The sequence below is a fragment of the Lonchura striata genome, chromosome 1, assembly GCF_050655825.1.
Source record: "Lonchura striata isolate lonStrDom1 chromosome 1, ASM5065582v1, whole genome shotgun sequence".
NCBI classification, from domain to species: Eukaryota; Metazoa; Chordata; class Aves; order Passeriformes; family Estrildidae; genus Lonchura; species Lonchura striata.
Window position 1 is genome coordinate 64949032 of NC_140703.1, and position 22174 is coordinate 64971205.

The 22174-nt window shown below is 37.6% G+C and overlaps 2 protein-coding genes across 8 annotated transcripts in view; one reads left to right on the forward strand and one right to left on the reverse strand.

Annotated features, from left to right (window-relative positions):
* SERPINE3 (serpin family E member 3) overlaps positions 1-16051 on the forward strand; it is a 30739-nt gene extending 14688 nt beyond the window's left edge. Inside the window, exons 3-11 of one of the 4 annotated variants that reach the window (XM_085578215.1) lie at positions 80-129; positions 216-510; positions 3201-3428; positions 4075-4272; positions 8369-8567; positions 9624-9724; positions 11765-11851; positions 13808-13891; positions 15907-16051. In XM_085578215.1, the coding sequence (XP_085434341.1) occupies positions 252-510; positions 3201-3428; positions 4075-4272; positions 8369-8567; positions 9624-9724; positions 11765-11851; positions 13808-13891; positions 15907-15950 (1200 nt within the window). In that variant the 5' untranslated portion in view covers positions 80-129; positions 216-251 and the 3' untranslated portion in view covers positions 15951-16051. Of the gene's footprint in view, positions 1-79; positions 130-215; positions 511-3200; positions 3429-4074; positions 4273-8368; positions 8568-9623; positions 9725-10059; positions 11852-13807; positions 13892-15906 lie in introns of those variants that run through there. The other 3 variants (XM_085578211.1, XR_014954914.1, XM_085578223.1) reach the window with 3 other exon arrangements.
* Positions 16052-17465: 1414 nt separating this feature from the next.
* The window catches only part of INTS6 (integrator complex subunit 6), a 38525-nt gene continuing 33816 nt past the window's right edge, over positions 17466-22174 (reverse strand). For 3 of the 4 annotated variants that reach the window (XM_085578183.1, XM_085578164.1, XM_085578176.1), the window contains 4 exons: positions 21781-22015; positions 20686-21054; positions 20151-20244; positions 17466-18050 (listed from right to left, as the gene is read on the reverse strand). In XM_085578183.1, coding sequence (XP_085434309.1) covers positions 17957-18050; positions 20151-20244; positions 20686-21054; positions 21781-22015 — 792 coding nt within the window. In that variant the 3' untranslated portion in view covers positions 17466-17956. Of the gene's footprint in view, positions 18051-19504; positions 19706-20150; positions 20245-20685; positions 21055-21780; positions 22016-22174 lie in introns of those variants that run through there. The other variant, XM_085578169.1, reaches the window with a different exon arrangement.

Below are 22174 nucleotides of genomic sequence, written 5' to 3' on the forward strand. Positions count from 1 at the left end.
AGTTCTTGTTAGTCAACAGAGTCATCAGCATGTCCATACATATCATACATATGTATTTTCTCTTTTTTTTAAATGACAGTAGCTACTGAGTAGACCTGGACAAGTATTTTAACAGTGATCATTAGTATTGTAAGTGATATCTCAACACTGATGGAAAGTTCCTCTGCCAGCTCAGACTATTGCTTTTCTAAATATATATGTGCCATTAATTGCAGGTATTAGCTGGTGGACACTGTTCCCAGCTCATCTTCATGTTGCCCATTTTATTCTCTGCATTTATCCTGTCTGCTTGCCGCATAACCAAAGGGAACTGCATCTCCTATGATGAGCTGAGAGAGCAGAAGACTGAATTTGCCATCAGTCTCTACAGGCAGGTGTCTGAAGCAGAGAACAGGACCAATCTGGTAGTCTCTCCAACAAGTGTGGCTGTTTCTTTGGAGCTGCTGCAGTTTGGAGCTCAAGGAAATACCCTTATGGAGCTGCAAGATGCCCTAGGATACAGCATTCATGGTAACATACTTAGAAAAATCCTTATTATCTTACTTTTTGTAATAAATTACAAAGGTGACAAGAATTGCACACATCATACTAAACCTCTTCTTTCTCTCTCACTGCGAGATGTATTTTTCTCCATCTTTGACAGCCAGGTATCAGATGGACAAAGAAAACTCAAGGGAGCGAGTAGTTGACAAACAAGTTATTATTCCTTTTTTTCCTGAATCAGTACTTACTCTCTTATGACAAAAAATACAGCTATATCTAGAAAAGTTACTTCCCTGAACAGCAGAATTACTCCAGGTTTGCCAGAGGTCCATTGTGTCCAGTGTGTCCTGGTCTCCTTTGTGTGCCCTGCAAAGAATTGCCAGGCAGAAAACAGTGTTTTTCTCCCCTATCCCACTAACAAATTTTATTAAACCTGTAGAAGCTAAATTATCTTTAAGACTTTGCTAATGCTATTACAACTGGCCAAAAATATGAAAAGTTATCAGAAGGAGACTGGCAGACAGAGATATACATTGACAGATGGATGGTGCAATTGCATCTTTCCCTGAAAGCAGGCTAAAATATAAAACTCACTGGGAATTTGGAAGGGATATGGGAAAGACAGATGTCTTTACTTCCAGCATTAAGTCAGCTGAATTCAAGGATGCTGTTTTCATTTTAGCTCTGGATTATCCTACCATCTCAAATCATATGTCAAAAACTATTCTACATTAGGGGCAGAATGTTTATGAAAAGCAGACGACTGCCTCATCTTCAAAATTTGCAGCTTACATACAATACTTATGTATAGAGATAACACTGCTATTTCTCAGCATAAAATTTACCTTCAGAGTATGAAGACTAAAATGCACGGTAATTTCGTTGTCCTACGGTGTAACCAGACTCAGTCACCACCACCATTCTGTACAGCATTGGTATTCAGCCCCAGCACAGCAGTAAGAGCTAACTCTGGCTGATCCATAGAGATGCAGCTACATGTACTGACACAGGGACAGAGCATCTAAATTATGAGCAGCTGATATAATGAAGCCTTGCCTACAGGACTCCTATTTCTGTAAATTCAATTCCTAAACAACATTAATTCATCTAAAGATTATACCTTGCTTGACACTTCTTGTCATTAGGGACTCAGTTATTATGAAAGGACCTTACAGAATAACATTTCAAAGTGAAATTCAAGCACAGATCTCCACAGAAAATATAACAAAGAAGTGCAGGGGTTGTTAATGCTAGCTCTTTTATGCTCTCTTCTTATGTGGCACATCATAGCAAGCAGACATTTTATCTCCATTTAGACATCTGTGGCATAAACCAGTTCATCTTTGGCTTTCAGTAATATTAATGCATGAATGTGAAAATAAAGTAGGATGGGATCTACTGTTATTGGTATATAGCATATTCCCAGTAGCGGGGAAGGAAACCACTTCCTCAAATGGTCTAAATCAAATAAACAAATTAAATACTGAGCTGAAATTTCCAATAAGATGAGTAAACCCAAATTGTATATGTATGTATATATATACGTATATGAAAAAAAATCCTTTATTCCAGTAGATGTTTGCATTAAAGTTTATGTTAGTCTGCCCTAACCAATAATGAAGGATATGGTTAAAACCTTAGCAGGCTGAAAACAATGAAAACATCAATGGTTAATTCACTGCTTACATAGAATCTGCTCTTACATGCACTTGTAAACTTCTTTCAATGTTTGGAAAATTGGTTTACCTTTTATTCTAGTATTAACAAAACCAATGTATAAAGGGATGTATCACTAGACAGCACAGACAAAATTACATGCTTTAAAATTATTTCTCCTTGCTGTTTTGTTAAAGTAATTTTGAGCTGTTGTCCAAGTAACAATTTGGGACTTTGGTTAGCTAAACACTTTGGTGAAGTCACAAGCTTGGGTTACCACTGCTCACATTCATCTCTTCTTCTAATTTACCATCTTTGACTTCTCACATCTTCCAGAGAGCTCATCAGGTGCTCCCATACTAATGGAAAACACACAAGAATAATACTTTACACCTCAGATCATGTCAGTTTTCTTAAAATAAGAAAAAAGCCCACTGTTGTGGACTGTATAAATAAAGGAGTCACTTGTAACACATGAAGCAACTTATCAGCTAGGTTTAAGATTGTCAGGGCTCATCAGAAATACTGGGCCAGTTTGGGACACAATCCTTCAAGAAATCAGACAATACCTAAGGGCCCAAGGGTGGCAGAGGGGCCATCAGAGAAATGCCTTTCCTGGGATAGATGGATAACATAAGGAAAAGGAGATAGCGGTGTTGTGGCATTTGCAGCTCAGCCAGTCATGGTCAGAGGCACTAGACCTCACTGGTGGGAACTCAGAGAGTGACCAAGAAAAAATAGCTACCTTATGAACTGCTAAGGACTGTGTCTGCATAGAACTGTGAGCCTGACATGTAATCATCCACTTAACACATCTGCACTTGAGTGATTTCAACAGACACATGAAGAGATCTTTCCAAGGCCCAGTGCATCACTGCCCGTGGCAGCAGTGCTTGACAGGAATACTCCACAGAATCAAGGGTGCTCCAGTTGTTTTAGGGCTTTAACAGTCAGAGGACACCAATGTCAGCACTGGAGCTGAGAGCTGCGAAGCCTTGAGGCAATCCCTGCTGTCCTTAACCACAGCACAACAATTGCAGTTTCTCTCTCTTGCCTGGCAGATCGAAGCGTGCAGGATTTCATGCACATGGGGGATGAAGCAGTGACTGACTCCAGCCAAGGCACGGTGGTCCAGCTGGGATGTTCCCTCTTTGTGGACGCGGGCGTGCAGCTCTCGCCCGACTTCGCCGAGCGTGCCGCGAGCTGGGCCAACAGCAGCCTGCTCCAAACCAACCTCACCAACCCCAACACCACCCACATACAGGAATGGATCACTACTGACCTTGCAGGTACCGTAGGGACCCACAGGAATGGTTGCACATTAATGAAATGCAAAATAGGAGTAATGGGAGAAATTGCATTTAAACAAGCATAAAGATTTTTGCCTCGCTCCACGTTGCCCAAACCAAGGCTGAGAGCCAGGAAACTCGTGTTAACACTCATCTGTAATGTAAAGAAAGAGCTGAAATAGGTCTGAATCTGTAAGCAGTGTCAAGCTGGTAACCAATTTGCCTTGTTCCCTTAATTTTTAGAAAGGCAATCCTTTGCAGTATTCTCAGTTTTAATTAGGAACAGCCAAATTCCCCTTGGACCATATTCATGGCACTGAATGCTTTCATGGTGCTATGAGGGACACACAGGGGCATAAGCTCAGCAGTCAGACTGTGAGTTTAAAAAGTCAAAATGAAGAATAAAAACACTAACCAGCTCAATCTCAGCTCTGGGGAGAGCATGGAACAACAGGTAGCCCCAGTGAGGTGCATATGTAGGTGGGGAGGGGAAGGTAGAGGGTGAGCAGTGCCTTTTGAGTTGTGCCTCTTGGTCTTAAGGATGGAGAGGGTCTCAGCTTGCTTTATTTAGTCACATGGATCTGGCCTTTACGCCTGAGCACATAGGACTGCATGTGTCCCCCTCCCTTGTCTCTGTTTCGTGCAGATGGGGATATGCATGGGACGACACCAGAGAGCACTGGGTCACCGCTCAGCCAGGTCACCCTAGTGAGCACCCTGTACTTCAGAAGCATGTGGCAAAAAAAGTTTTCCTTCATGGATTCCCAGATGTTGCCTTTTACAACTTCAGAGGGCTCAACCCTGAAAGTGCCTACCATGCATCACACAGCTGAAGTTAACTACGGTAACTGTCCTTGATCCATATTTGATCTACTGTGCAATTTGGAACAGATTTATTTAACTTCCACAGATATCACACTAAGATGTGTTGTTTTCCCAGCTTGGAGAGTCTCAGAAGAAGTCCCATCAAATGAAGGTGACCAAATTGACGCCTCATAATTTCAGGCAATCATGAAACAAATCCTGGGTTCAAAATGGTTCCTAAAATATCTACTGTCCCTGTCCCATCCCTCATAGACCAACAGCTCCCAGTACTCCATAACAAACTTGTCAGCTGTAGAAAACAGTCAAAAGGCACCAATATGTCATGCCAGGAGAAAGAAAGATTAGAGACTGAGGGTACTGCAAAGTCCTTTACAATAACATGGAGCTTGTTAAATAAAGCTGGCTAGGAAGGGGCTACAGTAGGAAGCATATCTGACCCCATGACAGAGGGGCAATTAAGACTAAAACTGTATCAAACCCCTACCAATTTGATTTGTTGGGTAAGAAATTTCTTGGCCCCTCAGCCAAATCACTGTCCCTTGAATGTGTGAGCACCAGAGGGAGCGGAACATAACCAGGAGCACCAGCACTGCAGCCAAGTCTTTAGGGAAAAACTGCAGATCTTCAGGGATACATTCTAGAAAAACAAAATAAATTCTTATGTCATATATACCAAATCAGTGGATGATCTCAGCATGGGCTTAAAACAGTATAAATACAGGTCAAACTTTTATTTGTATAATATATGAATACAGTGTAGGCTACTTTCAAAGGCTTGATGTATGTGGGCTGCTGACAGAAGGACTCATGCTGCAGGCTTAATTTTCTGCCACCGGGAACTATGCCAGTTAGCTACACAATCTCTTTCAAAATATAAAAAGCTCTTTTCCCTCCTACTCTAATTTTCAGAACTGCACTTGGGTAAAACTGTCCAAATTCCAAATCTAAATTTTTTCAAGATAGATTTATATCTCTTAACATCCTGCCTGATTTATCCTTTAAGTTAAATAGCTTCTCTTCCACTTAGATATTTATTCCCAAATGTAATTGCAAGCCACCAAGTTTTCTCTCAATTTCCTAATAGCTAAGATGAGATGCCAGTCTCTTCTAAACTGTTCAAAAACAAAAAAAATGCTCCAAGTTCTCTACCAGTTGTTTTTCTTAAACTTTTCCAATTTAAATTAATATTTCTTTAAGATAAATTACCAGAAATGTACACAAAACTTTCATACACATGCTTGATAAAATGCTTTCACAATTTCTGTGTCTTGATAAAAATACCTTTTGTAGAGTATTGTAGAACCAGCTCAGGGTAGTTACTCAAGGTTGGCCCCACCTGGGCCTTTTTCCTTTTGGCACCTTTTTCCTAGGTGAATCAGGGGAAGGGAAATCTCCAGAGATATATAATTTGTGTGTTTTTGACCCACCATTTTGTTTCCACCACTCCAGTCTTCACAACAATATCACTGTTTGTCTTTGATAAAAGTCTTGAGTGCTGACAATACTTTGACCCCTTGCAACCTCTTGTACCTTTGCTCATTGTAGTTTCCCCTTCAAGTGGCTGCTTGCTGCCTTTCCTTTCTGGTTCTAAGTGCCACCACTTCTATTGTAAATAGTGGCACAGTGAAAAAATGTTTAATGTTGTACCTAAAACTAGATGGCTGGATCTCTGTCTTTTTATCAAATTAGTTAACAAGTCAAAAAAGTTTATAGCTTCGTTTGCTGGTCTACATGATATGGCAGTTTATCTCACTTTCTATTTCCTTCTATGACCTGAGAAGAATAATCTTCTTTTCTCCAGTGTCCTAAAACTTCTCAAAGACAGACCTAAGGTTTCCCAGATTGCCTCCTTTTTCTTACAAATGTACTCCTGTTCCCTAATCATGGGAAAAAACTGAATCATCAGGCTATTAAAAATCTTTGCTGACTCATTTACAATTCCACATCCAAGTTCTTCTCATATTTTGAGGTGGTGATCATTAAGGTCCCAGATTATTAAATGACAGAAAGCAGGATGCTGCTGTTGCTTGTACAAATAGAGATCTCAGGTAAAGCCAATTACCAGGAGCTCCACAGCTAAGCTGCTTCATCTGACCATGTATTTGCTCCAGTCCTTGCAAAGTTGATATGAAATAATTTGTTGTGCTCTTTTGACCACTTGCCAAACCACAAGGAACTCCATCCTATCATCTTTAAGTAGGTAGCTAGAGCACTAAATTTTTGCACTGAAAAGGGAAGACAAAATATTTGGATTACTTTCCTTTCATGCAGCCTGAGAGACTTTTGAAGAAAACCAAAATAGAAATGATAATTTAAAATTTGCTGGTTGTCAGACTTGATTGGGCCAATTCAATCTTTGTCACTAAAAAAATCCAGAAATATTTCTAACAAATCAGTTTAAACTTAATGCAAAAGACTAGCTCAGTACAGCTAAACAGAGGACTGAGATGACTTCCTTTATTATTAAATGATAGCAGCTGTGTCCCACCAGGATCCAAAACACAGAGTGAGGAAGATAAGCTGTGGCCTGTTATCAATTGCAGCATTTACAACATTGTTTATCCTTTTAACACTGCCACACAGAACAAATCAGCCTAGGGACAAGTAAGACTGCTCTAAGTAAATGTCAACATTACTGTTCACACACAGTTCTTAAACACCAAAACTATTTTACATACTCATTTTTCCAAGCCCTTTTTAAACTATATTTGAATTCTAACTTAGCATATGTGTAATCCTTATGGGATGCTCAAAATTAGTTCAAGCAATGAACACTAAATGTGACTCAATAATCTGAAGTCTTTGATTTTCTTTCTAATTAATAAATAAGGACTGTATAACCTTTATGAAGAATGTGCCGACTACAAAATATCAGCATGCCCACAAATTATACCACTCATGTCCAGTGCACTGGACACATAAAATCTTCCTTGCCTGCCCATTAGAAATCAGAACATCTTTTTCCAGCAAATGATCCACATGCTGGGAGCTAGTTTTAACAGAGCAATTCTCTCTCCAGATTGCAAGGCAGGAGGGCTGGTCTAAGAGACTAAAATTAATCTAGCAGAACAATCAACACTTAATGAATCCTCACTAGTCCATACCTGCAAAACTAACAATCACTGTACACTAAATATTTCAGAAATCCTATAACTATGTATTTATTGCCAAATATTTAGGTATTATGAACATGAGCTATCCATATACAGTTATTTACAACCACTGACTCTAACAGTGTGAGCATCTGCCCTTGAAGATACAACTGCTACAGCTGGATGAAGGAGGTGTAGATTCAGTATCTTGGATGGCTTGCAGTAAAGGCAGTAAGACTTTCACTTGTGCCTTGTACTTAAGTTGTATTAAACTCCTGGCCCAATAACCATTGTAAGTGTTCCTGAAATGCTACTTACTGGATTCTCAGATGAAAAAACTAGGAAGTAAAATTGTGATAACCAAGGCTGTTCTACTGTATAAAAGAATTAATTAGAAATGTCTGGATTAACTTGTTTTTTGGAATATGGGATGAAAATGGTACTTTTAAATGGCCATTACAGAGTGCTGTAAAGCTAACTGGAAGTTTGGAAGCTCTCCAGCTTTTACTTTTGAGACTATTTTTTATGACCTTCATCTGACTGTGATAGGTCTCTGTGCATAGATTTTCAAAAATTATAAATTTTGTGCTTAAATAGAAAATAAATAAATAGCAAATTTTAAATAAGTGTATACTAGCTCTTGTTTAATGGAACATTGTGGGAAGAGTCATCATAGTTGCTGTCATTAACTTGGTAGTTCTGGGTATTTTGTCCCCAGACTGAGCAAGGGGGACATACAATAAAAGTAATAAAATACCCATGCTCTGCTGAGGTGGTTCTTCAGGTGCTATCAGTGGCATTGGCACTGCTCTGCCAAGATACCTGTGTCTCTGACACACTCCATTCTGTTCAGGTGAGTTAACAGCAACCTGAGCTGGCTACAGGAGCCCAAGGACTAGAAACCTCTTCTTACATCCCACCACAGCTGCTCTGAACTGTCTGCTGACCCCAGCAAGGGTTATGGGTTTGAGGTTTTCTTCCCACTTGAATGATGAAATAAGATCTCTCTTTGCCCACCCACAGGCCAGTTCCAGACTGCAGCTCTGGAGGCTTTCAGCGTGGTTGAGTTACCCTACCTGGGGGAGAAACTCAGCATGTTCCTAGTGCTTCCCAGCCACAAAAGAACACCTTTGTCCCAGATTGAGTCTCACCTTTCTGCCAAAACCATAACCCTCTGGGCCAACAGCTTGAAGAGAACAAAGATGGACATATTTCTGCCTAGGTAAGCAATGTTAGCACAACAAATTCACTACTTTAGCTGTCAGAATTCCATGTGACAGTGCTGACACAAGCAGTGTGTGAGCAAAATCAAATTACATGCTTTTGGTTTCATCATCCATCACATGAACAGAGATGCTCTAACCCTTTCTTAAACCACAAAGAGGTGAGCCAGGAATTACAAGACTTTCTGGTTACATTCTATACTGTTTTAAAAAACCTAACTATTTAGTTGATCCTACAGCTTTTACTTACTATTTCTTTGGGATATAAATCCTTTAAGGATCTAAACCAAAGGAAGTGTTGCTTGACCTTTCCCACACTCATTTTTCTCTTTCTCTAAGGAAGAATAAACATATAACCTACTAAAGACATACTATTTTGTATTTTCTAAACTTTCCAGAGTACTAAAAAGGCACTAGACAAAAAGCTTGGCCCCCCTCCAGCAGCCATAACCATATTTCCATGCACAAAGCAGGTTTCACTTATTCATTTTCCACTTTAGTCAGCTGTTGTTTTACCAAACACCTGTGCTGGAGGTATTTTCTACTATCTACTCCAACGAAATTGCATAGCAGGAGGAACTGGGCACAGAAGGCTTTATGTGGCTGTATCTATTGCATGGATTAGCACAGAAAGGCTTCATTATACACATCTTAAAACGTATTCATCACATTAACATAGCACTAAAAAGCAGTGTGTACACTAATATTTGTTTTCTTCAAGATAATTTTTGGGAAATGTTTCCAAGGGCCATTTGCTATAACCAAAAATAACTTTAGAAAGGGAACACTTTGTGAAAATAAATTCACATGTCAAGAAGACTTAGTAGCAATCTGATTGCAACAGAGGGTGGCAAGGGATTCCTTCTGTTAATGTCTTCAGATGAAGGTCAGTTACTTTTCTGCAAATACACTTAATCAGACAATGCACTGGGCTCATACAGGAAGAGATGGATTAAATGTACAGGCTTGAAATAAATTGTATCTGTTAATGCCTTTTAATTCCACAAAACTCTACAAATCCTGCATTTAAATAAAGTCTATCACATTAATTTCAGGTTCAGTATTCAAAGCCTTTTTGACCTAAAGACAGTTCTTTCTGCCTTGGGAATTAGAGATGCATTTGATCCCATCACTGCTAATTTTAAAGGCATTTCAGGTAAGAGGCTAGACCAAATACAAAATGATCCTTGACCCAATAGTTTTAGACTCATATTTGAATGATTTGCTAGACCTGCATCTTCTAAATTTATTGTACTTCTTTATCAGTGAAACTCTAAAGCAAAAGTCACACTCAACTGCAATTGTATTTTGAGCTGTTTTGTAGGAAAGTGGAACCTGAAAGCACAGGTTTGGTTTTGGTCTTGAACTTACTTTTTTCTTGTCTGTAAGATTAAAACTGTCAAGACAGTGTAGGCTTGGGAAAATGGTTATTTATTCAGAAATTTAGGATGCTTTAGTAAAACTTATATTCCTGTTTGTGTTTTCAAATAGTTATTTAACAGTGAGGGATGCTGGTCCAACAAGTCTATATTCCACCTCCTGACACTGCGAACAGTACTGGTTTATGCCCAGGCTATATATACTGCCTTGCTAATCCAGTAATCAGTATCCAAAGTTATACTTTCCCTTTGCTAAAATACTGTTGTTATGATTAAGTTCTTGGGTTTGGAACACTGAAATTCTTTTGCTCCTTGGAAAATTTGTCTCCATTTAATATTAAATGAAAATTAAAGAATCCATATTACTTATTCTTTTCCTTTTGACTCCTTCCAGCAAGAAAATATTTTAACTTAAACATTTCTGCTCACAGTAAAGGCTTGGGAGTGGTAGCTGCCCAGCAAGCAGCTCACATTCTTGTGTATGTGACTGAATAAATTAAATTGCTCCAATTCAGACAAACCTGCTTTTACAGAAAAGTTGCTTTCCTGGGAACCACAGAAGGCACATCACTCATGGCGTTTATGCTACTCTTAAAATTTAACATAGCAATGTTCCATTGCAATACAGATCTCAGACTGCACAGAGATGCACATTAAAATAATTTGTTACTGCTCACCGCTGCTTTGCTTATTGCAAACAAATGTTAATATACTGATAAACTACACAAGGATGTATTTTATAAAGTTAATATCTACTTAAGATAAATACTTTGGGGAAATTAATTCCATAAACAATGTAATTTAGCAGCTTCCCTTTGGCTTTTGGCATTCAGGATAAGGCTTGTAGAAGTATTTGATCCCACCCTGCAGGGTTATGGAATAAAGGATATGTTGAAGCTCTTTTTAGCTCTTCTCTTACATCACCATGTCATAAAAGGGTTCTATATGGTCTAAGAGTTATGTAAGGGAGAGTTTACAAGGAAAAATGTATCTTTTACTTAACAAATAGACAGTAAAAAAAGGTACGTTTTCATTTTCTCTTCTGTATGAAGCAGAAAGATAATTTTCAGAATATTTACTCTCAAATCACATTCAACAAACAAATGTATTTCTTAATTTTAGACCTGAAATAACTTTTTTTAATACCTGAAAGCTTGCATTTTCCCCCTCAAAAATGTGTAAGATTTATCTACTTTTTAAAATTCTTCATCTCCCTAGTTTTTTCCTGCTTGCTTTCCTCTCATTTTTTCTGACTGGACAAAATTAAGACAGAAATAGATAAAATTCTCTTTTAGCATTTCTTTGATTTCACCTACACATTGGACTTGATCCTTGAATTCAGACAAGAAAGAAAAAACTTCCCAACCTTTCCTGCTTTCTGCCTTTTGCAGGCCACTGGAGAAAAGCAGACATAACACTCTCTTCCAGTGTCTTTCTGAAATTAATTCTTTTCCAAAATTCATTTTATGTCACAGTTCCATTGTTTATTCCTGAAGAACATTTTTTCTACATTCTCCCTTCCAAGAGTTCTTCAGTTCATTCATTGTCCTCTGTTTGTTTCTACTTTCACTATTTTTCACTATGTAACCTTGCCTTCCACCACAACCTGGGGACCTCTCAAACTATTAATTCCCATTCAGCATTCAATCCACTGTTATCTATATAATGGGAGAACAGTCAAATGCTGAAATACCTAACAGTTATGTGATCCTTAGATTCTGTGGGAAAAAAAAAGGTAAAAGTATTCTGAGTATTTTTTTAAAATATGTTCATAATAAAATGCAGAAAATAACTTACTAATTTTTGGGGTTTTACAGAGCAAGATAGTCTTTATATTTCAGAAGCTATTCACAAAGCAGAGATTGAAGTAACAGAAGATGGTACAAAAGCATCAGGAGCTACAGGTAAATCAAATACTCAAACTTCTCACTTCTGGAGCTTACCACTATAAAATCAACTACCAGTCTCTTATTTAAAACAAAAAAAAGCATGGTAGAATTTACATATATACCTAACAAACTTTTGTATTTAACACACTTTCATTTTACCTTTGTAATTGCTCATAAGAAACTTTAATTTAATTTACACTAACTAAGGTGTAATGGCTCAAATGAAAAAAACAACTCTGCCAGTCCAGGGAAAATCCAGTTTGAGAAAATATGACATATATATTTTTTCTGCTGGTTAAATATCTATTTGCTCAGATCATAAGAACAAAAAAATGTAAAAAGGTTAGTAATATTTTATCTACAGCACCTGAACTGTTATGGGATGTGAGGATGATCCCTTTGATAGCATTAACGGTAATGATGGGCAAGTTTTATGCAGACAAGCTTGATTCTTACATACTATGAAGTGTGACCTTCACATGCAGTAGCTCCTGCCAACATATCGCTTCCACATGAGCAGATGGGACTGGGTGAGTGGGAGACTCAGAGCAAAGTCTCAGCTATAGACTACCCAGTCAGTACATGATTAATTCACCATTAACCACATTTTGCCTTTCTCCTTCCTGGGCTGTGCCAAGGAAAAATGCGCTCCATATCACAAATGCTGCTGGGTCCTTGGCTAGGGACCAGAGCACTCTACCACTTCTCTTCCTTGCTCCCAGGAAGGAATTCAAGAGGCATGTAGAGAGCATAGCAGTGCATCTCACTGTGGTGCCCAACATCCCACAGTTGCAATGCCAAAAACAACCTGAGCACACCTAAATTGATGTATTCAGAATTCCTCTAGAAACAACCCTGAATAAAACACACATGTACAAACGGGGTGTACTCAGAACATCTGGCATAATTAAGTTAACCTTTCTGCAGAGCTGTACAGTTTTAAGTTTTGTAACAGTTTTAATCTCTATCGGGGTAGTAATGTTTTTAATAACTGTGTGGTAAGGCCCATACAAAATAAGAGCTTTAGATGACTTCAATTACATACCAAAGGCTAAGGAGAACAGAGTTTTATCCCCTTGAAACCAATGCAAAAACATCCCTTAACTCCAATCAGACCAAGCTGACAAGCAGATTTTAAAAAGTGCAATTACGTTTATTGTTTACTTCAAAAGATCTATAGTGACATGATGACTTGAAACTAGGCATATTTTTTTATAAGCACTAAAAAATAGAGCCTTCCCAAACTAGTTTTATTGTGTCTTAATTGAATTTTCAAACTAATTCCATTGTTTCAACTGTTCAAAAATAATCCAGATATGATGGGTTTAGTGGTGGGGTTTTTGACAATGTATTCTTAATACTATATAGCTTAAAGGAAGAATTAATTTAAACAAGATTTATTTTAATAACAGCTGAGCCATCACAATTCTTAAAAACTCTTCATTTAATCTAAAAATTAACCTACAACCAGAGAGGAAAGACTGTCATAAACTGAGTTGAGGATACTTAAGATTTTGTTGAGAGCTCTGACAAGAGAAATTCCACAATGACATAGGTATTTCTCTGCTGCTTGTCTCCCAGTTGGATAAAGAACTACATTTGTGCCTTGTTTATCTTTTTCACCAGAACAGCACAGCTAGGAATTGTCTAACAGGTGAGGCAACAGCATGGTATGACTTCAGCAGAGGTAGGGATGTGATGACAAAAATAACCTTTGAGATCCAACGCCAAGCAGGCACCCTTAAGGACTGAAATATGCATGAATCACATGCATGTAGTCTCACAGCTCCTGACTTGTTAATTTTGCCAGACTGATCTCACTGCGGGATAAAATCATTGTTTTAGTCTTAAAACAGAGGAGCAACTCAAAAGTCAAGATACTTACCAGAGCTTGAGGGCACTTGTATGGAAGATGGAAAGAAAAAACATTTTCTGATGTATTTTACAGATGTTTTCTTTGTTGCATTACAGCAATGGTCTTACTGAAAAGATCTCGAACACCTATTTTCAAAGCAGATCGACCTTTCACATTTTTCCTGAGACAAGCTAAGACAGGTATGCATGTTCTGCCTTTCAGGAGCAGAATCCCACACAAGTAACACTGAAATCAATACAAATAACACACCCTTCTTCAGTACAGGAAACTTCAAACAACCACAGAAACAGTGGGGATTGGGATTTTAAAGCATATATTTTAATTTCCTTAAAAAGAATGTATAATAGTCATAGAAGTCTAGGAAGCCAGATTAGCCTCTTCTTTGTACATGCAATATGTGCTCAAAAAATTTCTATCCAAGTGACAGGCACTGGAGAGATCTCAGATGCTGAACATTCCAGCATCAGGAACTGATCTCTACAGAGCAATTCAAATTACAAATGGGCTAGACCAACTGGATTAACATCTGAAGTAGTTGAAATAGAAACCTTTCCCTATAAAGAAAACTTATCCATGCCCATACTGATAGCAAACAGAGTTCTGCCAAAAAACATTTCTTTGCAACTGTTAACTCTTTTCTTGCAAATGACCTCTCCTAGACCTCAGACAAAAAACACCCCAAAATACCCAAACAGAACTGCAGAGCATCTCTTGGAGTGAATCACAGTGCTCCTTTAGCTTCAGTAGTGAATTATAAATCTCATTTCAGACGTCCAATTCCATTAAGTTACTCCAGAATGTCTGCCAAAAGAAAACACCCTATAGCTTGTTGGCAATAATAAAGAACTGCAAAATTCACAATTTAGCAGGTATTTGCTACTCTGAAGCATCAGGCCAATATCCAACAACTCTCGTAATTATTAACAATGCAGTAATTTTGCACCTGAAGTACTTTCCTAAAAATCGTTCAAACCACCACATTTCTCTCATAACTGGCGTCACAGCCATTTAGATTCTCAAGGAACATACTGACATTTATAGGGTTCAGTAAAACACTGATGCCTACTAGCACAAAGACAGAAATTTCCCTTATCTCCTTCCAAGCATCACACACTGTGCTCTTGGTCAGTGAATACCTGTGTATGTGACATTTTGTTTTAAAAACCCATATCATGATTTTTGACCACAGTGAAAGCACCCAAAGAGAAAATTACTGCCTTGCTTGGAATTTTGTTTTAAATATGCTTTGGCAATCATTACCAGTCAATGGATAAAAGTATTTTACTTGGCAGATGCAAAATTTTAAAAAGGCATTAATAAACTCACCTATGAAACATGAGTCACAGACTCTTCAAGATTATGAACAAACTAACTTGGGGGAATAAAATGGTCAGTTTACAATATATATAAGTTATATAAAGAGGACGGAAATCAGATTGTAAAACAGGATTTTCATGTGAAGCATAAAATACATACCTTCCAATCAACTCAAAATCAAAAATACATTTCCATAATTTCAGCTTTCTAATCCAAAAAGTAAAAACATTCAGTCATTTTGTTTATTCACTTAGTGATTCAAGTTTTTGAGGTATGGAAAGTTTGAACAGGTAAACAAAATCTATTTTTCATCCACCTGTCTAAAAGTGCTTAAAACTTCTATGCCCATAAAGTTCTTAATGAATCTTTATATAGACCAAAAGTATTCATTGCATCAATTTTCTAGTAATAGCATAAATATGTTTTCCAATACTTAAAATAGCATAGTTCTGCTCAAAATAATTGAAAAGTTTTAGAGTTTTAAAATCTGAATTTCAGGTTTAAGCACATTGCCTTTGAAGAACAGACAAGGTAATAACATTACAAATAACCAAACAAATCCACTCAGTCTGAGGCAGTCATTTAAGTCTCTTCTGTAACTAAAATATGAACACAAAGCACTGAACTTCAGTTCTGTTTTGCTCAGTGAAAGTTTCAGATTTTGACAGGCTCCTGGTTTGGGCTACCAGTTATTTGGAAAGATTTTTCTAATACAGAAATGTTTAATTTTAAGACAAGCATGCAATTCAAGTCAGTTTTTCCATATAAGCAATGAATGACCTGCCAATTCCATACCTAAATTATGTATTTAAACTATACTACACTTAGAAAATGTGGCCCCAAACTGAAATAATGTTAATATTGTTTTCATTTACAGGTTCGGTTCTTTTTATAGGAAGAGTTACAAATCCTTCACAATAAGCACTAAATGCATACCCTGACTTCTGCTCCTCCTATGATAAGCTTTCCTCCAATGAAATGAAAGGCTACATTGTATTTATTAAAACACAATTTTAAACGTGTCACTTTTCCAAGAATCTCCACTACCTTATTAAATTGTAGACACTGTTGAAATTTAGAGCTGTCTAGGAATCATCAGCACCACAACTACAGCAAAGACAGTATCCAAATAAAGTTACAAAAAAAACCAAAACGGAAATGGTTTAGCCTCCTAAATGTTTAACAGTATGAGCCAACAGCTTCTCAACTTTACCATGGCTAAAGTCAGCTTGACTGTTGCTGAGTATGTAGGTCACTTGAATGAAAACAACCCACAAGAAAGCTTTGTGATACTATTTTTCAAGCACAATTATATTTCCCTATCCTGAAATCAAAAGCTTAAGAAAAAAACAAGTTCAATCTGACCTGAAACAATTATAACCCAGCTGATATAGATGGTAACAAGCAAGCAGCAAAATGTTGTGAGAAGAAAATCAAGTTAAAAGGCTGTTTCAGAACTGAGACAGAACCACAGAATCATTAAGGTTGGAAAATACCTCTCAAATCATGAAATCCAACCATTAACCCAGCACTGCCAAGTCCACCACTAAACCAAGTCCTTTAACACCACACCTACATATTTTTGAACACTTCCAGGGATGGCGATTCTACTATTTGCCAGGGCAGCCTGTTCCACACAGAGCAGGTAAGAAGCAGAAATACCCACTCAGTGACCAAACAAATACTGCTAAAAGAGGTAGCAGTACTACCTCTACTGCCTTTGAAGTGTAGACAACATAGAACAGGTATTACAGAAGAACACTGAACATGACTACTGGCATCATGAAAAATGGGAGGGAGGGGTGATTTTCAGCATCCTTACAAAAGTTGGGATATGACAAGTGTTCAGGAACTCATGGCACAACCATCAGAAAGGCCCACAAAGATTTTGGGTGAAGACTGCAAACCCCTGACTCCCAAGAAAAGCATCAGAGAGGCCTGTTTTATTCAGCTCCCTTTGAATCAAACAAAGCCTTGCAGATAACCCAGAGCACCCACCACAGCTGAAAGATGTGGCCAGTAAAGCAATCAGTGATATTTTGTGTCCAGACAGGAGCACCCTGTGGCTGTTCCCGCACTTGTAAACACATAAAATTCCGTCACAGAAAACCTCCACACAGCCTAGCTCAAAGGCTACTGAATCCTGCTTTACTGCACTGTATCCCTCAATAAAACTGCAGGGTTTGTCATGGCTGCAGATGTGCTTACAAAACATCACTTTGTTATGCTGGTCATCAAAAGTGCAAAGCACACAAGATATCCTACTGTAACTGCAATTCAGCATTAGCTCTCTTTCACTCATTCTCCGATTAGGAGCAGAATATCCAGTGATACAAAACCACTCTTCCTTCTTTAACACTGATACCAAAACACAGAAGGCTCTGGGAAGGGAAGGCAAAACAAATGATTTCAATAAAAACTGTACTCAAACCTACACAAAGATTAAAATAGAGATTTTATTGATGGAATAACAAAAGTGCTTTTCTTAAATATTTTTCAAAATACATTTATACAACTTACAATAATATATCCAAAATAACTGTATATACAAAACATTACCTTGTTTAACGTATGTGCTTTTTTTTTCTTTGAAAATTACAAAGCAACTTTTTGGCAAAGTTCAACCTTAAGAGGTGATAGCTTTGAGAAGGTTAGATTAAGAAAAATAGAACCTGAGGGAAAGTGACACTTATGTCCATGACAAGCAAGAAGTTCTCATTTTAGTTAAATAAAAATGTTTTTGTTGTATTTTTCACATTACAAAAATAACAGAAGTGAAGAAAAAAAAAGGATGATTGATACTTTTCATCATTTAATTGAGCAGCTTCTCATTCTTTCAGGTACAGGAACTTGAGATAAGAGTGCATGTCAAAAATGAATGCAAGGAAGAACAGCAGTGTCCTGCTGTGGCTCTCATGTGCAGTTTCTTAGCTGCTCTTGATATGGTTGACCTGATTGGATCTGCGATGGATTTCTTCCAGAAAACTCTCAAGCTGTTCTATCAGCATTCGTTTTTTAAACCTGGATTTAAAAGAAAGCATTACGATGGAGGCACAAAGTAGTACATGAAATACCATTGACAAAACTTTAACTGAACTCTGGAAACTTCAATTATTACTTCAGGAGCAGTGCATGAAGAGGTCTACACGTACCTCATTTATATACATACACTGTCTCCTAACATTCTGGTAAACCACTAACTTGCTCTTCCATTTGCTGAATACAAAATTACATTTATGAGAGTTTATAGCTAAACATCACTCAGCTCTCAGAAATCCAGGAAAAAGACAGTTAAGAGTTTGTTGCTTCCAGAAGTGAAGCTCTGAAGCACAAAAATAAAATACACATCAAAAGAACTATAATCCTAAAGCTGGCAAACTGCTTTTAGGGATTATTTGCATGCCTTCATGATGCATTCACCCAAGTCAACAAAGTTGGTACTGGTGGAAGAACTGTCATTACACAGTGCAAAGCAGATCTCCTGACAAACAACACAAATGAAAACATTGAGAAAAAAAATGGAAAATACAGGCATCCAAACTCCATACCTCTGGAGTCTCTACATCTCTATTCCATATTAGTTGTATAAATTTGATCAGTTGGCCATTCTGTCACCTCTGCTTACACCACCTCAGGAAGTATAACTCCTAGCTGTTTCCAGCTAACCCCTCCCCCTTGCAACATTTCTGCACCTCTGAGAAGCCACTTCTGACCAATGCTTTGGTAGCCATATGTACATTCAAATACAGGCAGCAATTAAAATATTTTGAACAATATCCCAAATTCAGTCCTGTGACTTCACTAAACCCCAGCAGAAGCCCTCTAGGTTCCAGTCAGGCATCCTGGTCCACGCCCTTGGCTCACAGAGACATGGTACCTGCCCTAATTTCCAGATCACAAGCCTTCCCCACAATCCCTGATGCAAACACTGCCAAATTTTGTAGAATTGTCAACTAAAGACAGCTGGAATAAAGAGACTGTGCAAGAGAAATTAGAGTTACAGGTGATCTTAAAGTCCTAATTTTACAGCACTAAAATTCCAACCCCACTAAGGGCTGTCACAAACTCCAAGAGCAACAGTATTGTTATGCTGTGCTGTGACAAAGAGGAAGAATATATAATTTACAACATACAGAGCAACTCTGACAGGCAATGTAACAATCAAGCAAAAGCACAATACAGCAATGGTTGCTATAGGAAGAGCACAATCTACATAAATTTACATGCCCCACCAAGCTGGCTAGAAGGCTAGAGGGTCCAACATCTAGCATACCTTGAGAAGCACGGCTTTCTCCAAAAATTTTGTTTTTAATAATGAAATTTGCTTAATGCCACAGGAAAAGAGCTGACTACCACAAAACAGATTAGAGAATAAGAAGCAGCTATTCTTTGAGGTTGCTTAATGTTCTGGTTATATTTACGATCCATTCAAGATCCTAGAATTACTCGTTCCTTGCAACTCAAACACTATTGGTTCTAATACATTTCTCCTGTTTTCCTCTCAGTAAGCATGTAGAAGGCTAAGTATGGACAGTCTAAACATACTGTAAAGAACAGTTTCTACCTGGATGAAAAACACAGGGTTTAAATCCTTATCAAGTCACTCTTCTTCAGAGAAAAGCCACCTCCATTTCCAAAGTCTCAGACAGGACTACGCTATCTCTGAATGAAGTATGCTGAAGAGTAGAGACATATCTTTATGAGCATACCTGAATTTAAAAACTATTTTTAGGAGAAGATTTTTAACTGATGCTGTTTCTGAAAGCCTAATTCCCAGTAACTGGCAGCTCCATTATATTTTTCAAATTAACGGTACACTCGCCTGAGCTTTTCAATTTGAATGATTTTTTTAAAGTTACCTCCTCGGTCTGTACCATTGTCATCCACATTTACAGGGATTTGGCAGTTACAGTTGCTAACATTTTTAAGCCAAAAGCCAAGGGAAAAAGGTAAGCTTTTATAAACAACACCTCAAGAAGCTAATGCATTTCTGCTCTTTCATGGGGAATTATTTACTTGCAGTGCAAAGCATTGTTTTCAAACAATTGCGTGATTGTCCAGCCGTTATACATGGCACAACATGGTGCAGCTCTGTAAGAATAATACAATCCTGTTACCTACCTTGAAGCTTCTTTTATAACATTCTGTAAAAATATCAGTCGGGTTTGTAAGCTTCCTTGTACATGCTTCAGCAAAAAGAAGATTCTTTCATATTCTTAAAGATCAAGAGAATAGAAACATCAGTTATTTAAAAGATGCCTGCAGATATCTGTTGTAATAGATTTGAGTGAAATGCAACATTCAATTTTTGTAAACTTTTAAGCTGCATCTCCTATCAACTGAAGCAAGAACATCTTATTTAATGAGAACCGATATTAAACATGTGATATTGAAGCTTAGGATATTACTAACACCTATCAAGCTAATTCTAGTATTGACATAAAAACCATGACTTTCATGAACACTGATAGGTATAGCAATGTTTTCATCACTCCTTCAGTAAGTTTTTAGCAGAGATTTTAAAACAAATCTTTCCAGCTTTAAATTTAATTTTGCTTCAGTCTCATTGTCCAGTACACTTCTAAAATAGTGATCTAACATGAATTATTTGATTAACTCTCATGCCAATTATCTGAAAGAAATTCAGTATACTTACTCCTTCCTGGTTTTCGGATCTCTTTCATAATTTGTGCTCTTAGTTCTATATTAATCTCTCTGGAACTCCTGCAGTGCACAGGTTTTTTCCCTTTGCTAGGTGAAGACATTGTCAAGTTCTCTTCTGGACTTTGCTCTTTACTACCTGATTCCTCATGATTCTCCAAAAACCCATCAATGTTCAAATTATTCCCTAAATGTTCATGGCCTACATCCTCTGCATGAGCTGTTGGTCGATCCAATGAATTGAATGGTGAAGAGGACAGTGAAAACTCTGAAGCCACAGCATTTGGGAAAACATCTGATGAAAGGGGGTCCATACTGTGATTCTCAATGACATCAACTCCAACTTCATTATTTATTTCTGATGCTGAAAAAACAAATATTAGACTTGCCAAGTTCAAATTCTATATCATCTCATACAAGTAAATGAGTCAGATCAGCATTAGACTCTTAAAACTATCCTCCAGCTCATACAGACTACAGTACATACCAGGCATAAGAAAACTTGTTTGTGGATTACAACACTGAGCCGGTCACTATCTCCTGGCAATTAATGACTTTCAAAAAATCTCAGGTATGTTCTTTGTAAGAAAAAGGAAATTACTGTATGGACTACCAACAAAAGAAAAAACAACTGCAAACAGTGATTTTATGGCATGGTGTCTTTCCCCCTTTAAATCAAACTAACTAAAGTTTACTTTAGTACTAACCAGTGAATAAGTTATACAGCCCCTCAACTTCACACCCAGGGAAGTGATTACACTGCACAAGAGCAAAATTCAAACTAACTTCATGCTAACTTCTAGAGTATCTGAATTTCCAGACAAAGGAAGAAAACTCTTCTCATTGTCTACACTGTCTTGTCAGGAGAGAGGAAATACATTGTTCATACTTAGAATTCATATGGAAGACATCCATCCAAAGGACTATGAACTCTGTAATTAACCCCAAACATACACTTAGGTACTTTATTTTCAATAGGGAAGGATAAAATTGTCATATTTCACAAATTAGCCAGCAGTATTTTTTATACAAGGATTTTTTTTCAGATAAATTAAAAAACAAACCTTAAAGATTTTGAAGATTCACTTACTTTTGTGAATAGCAATGGGTTTAATAAGGTCAGGCTGTGCTTGTGCAATTGGTGTTGGGGGCCCTTTTCCTCCAATGTGGTTATTGACAACTGGAAGAGTCTGTGGTCGCCCTCTGAGCAGGGGAGACATACAACGCCGCCTTTTTGGAATCCCTTGCATATTTGGTTCTCCAGGTCTTTTATGTTTATTTTGAGGTCCTGATACAAATTCATCTGCTTCATCTATCATCATTCCCTGTAATTAATTTAATAGGAAGAATTCTTAAGCTTCACACCAAAACCATGTAACATAAGATACAATGAATGCTCTGATATTAAGATAATGTGTAAGAATTACATACAACATGTTTGGAATTCCAAACTGTCAACCAAGACCAGATAAATGTGCTTAAGG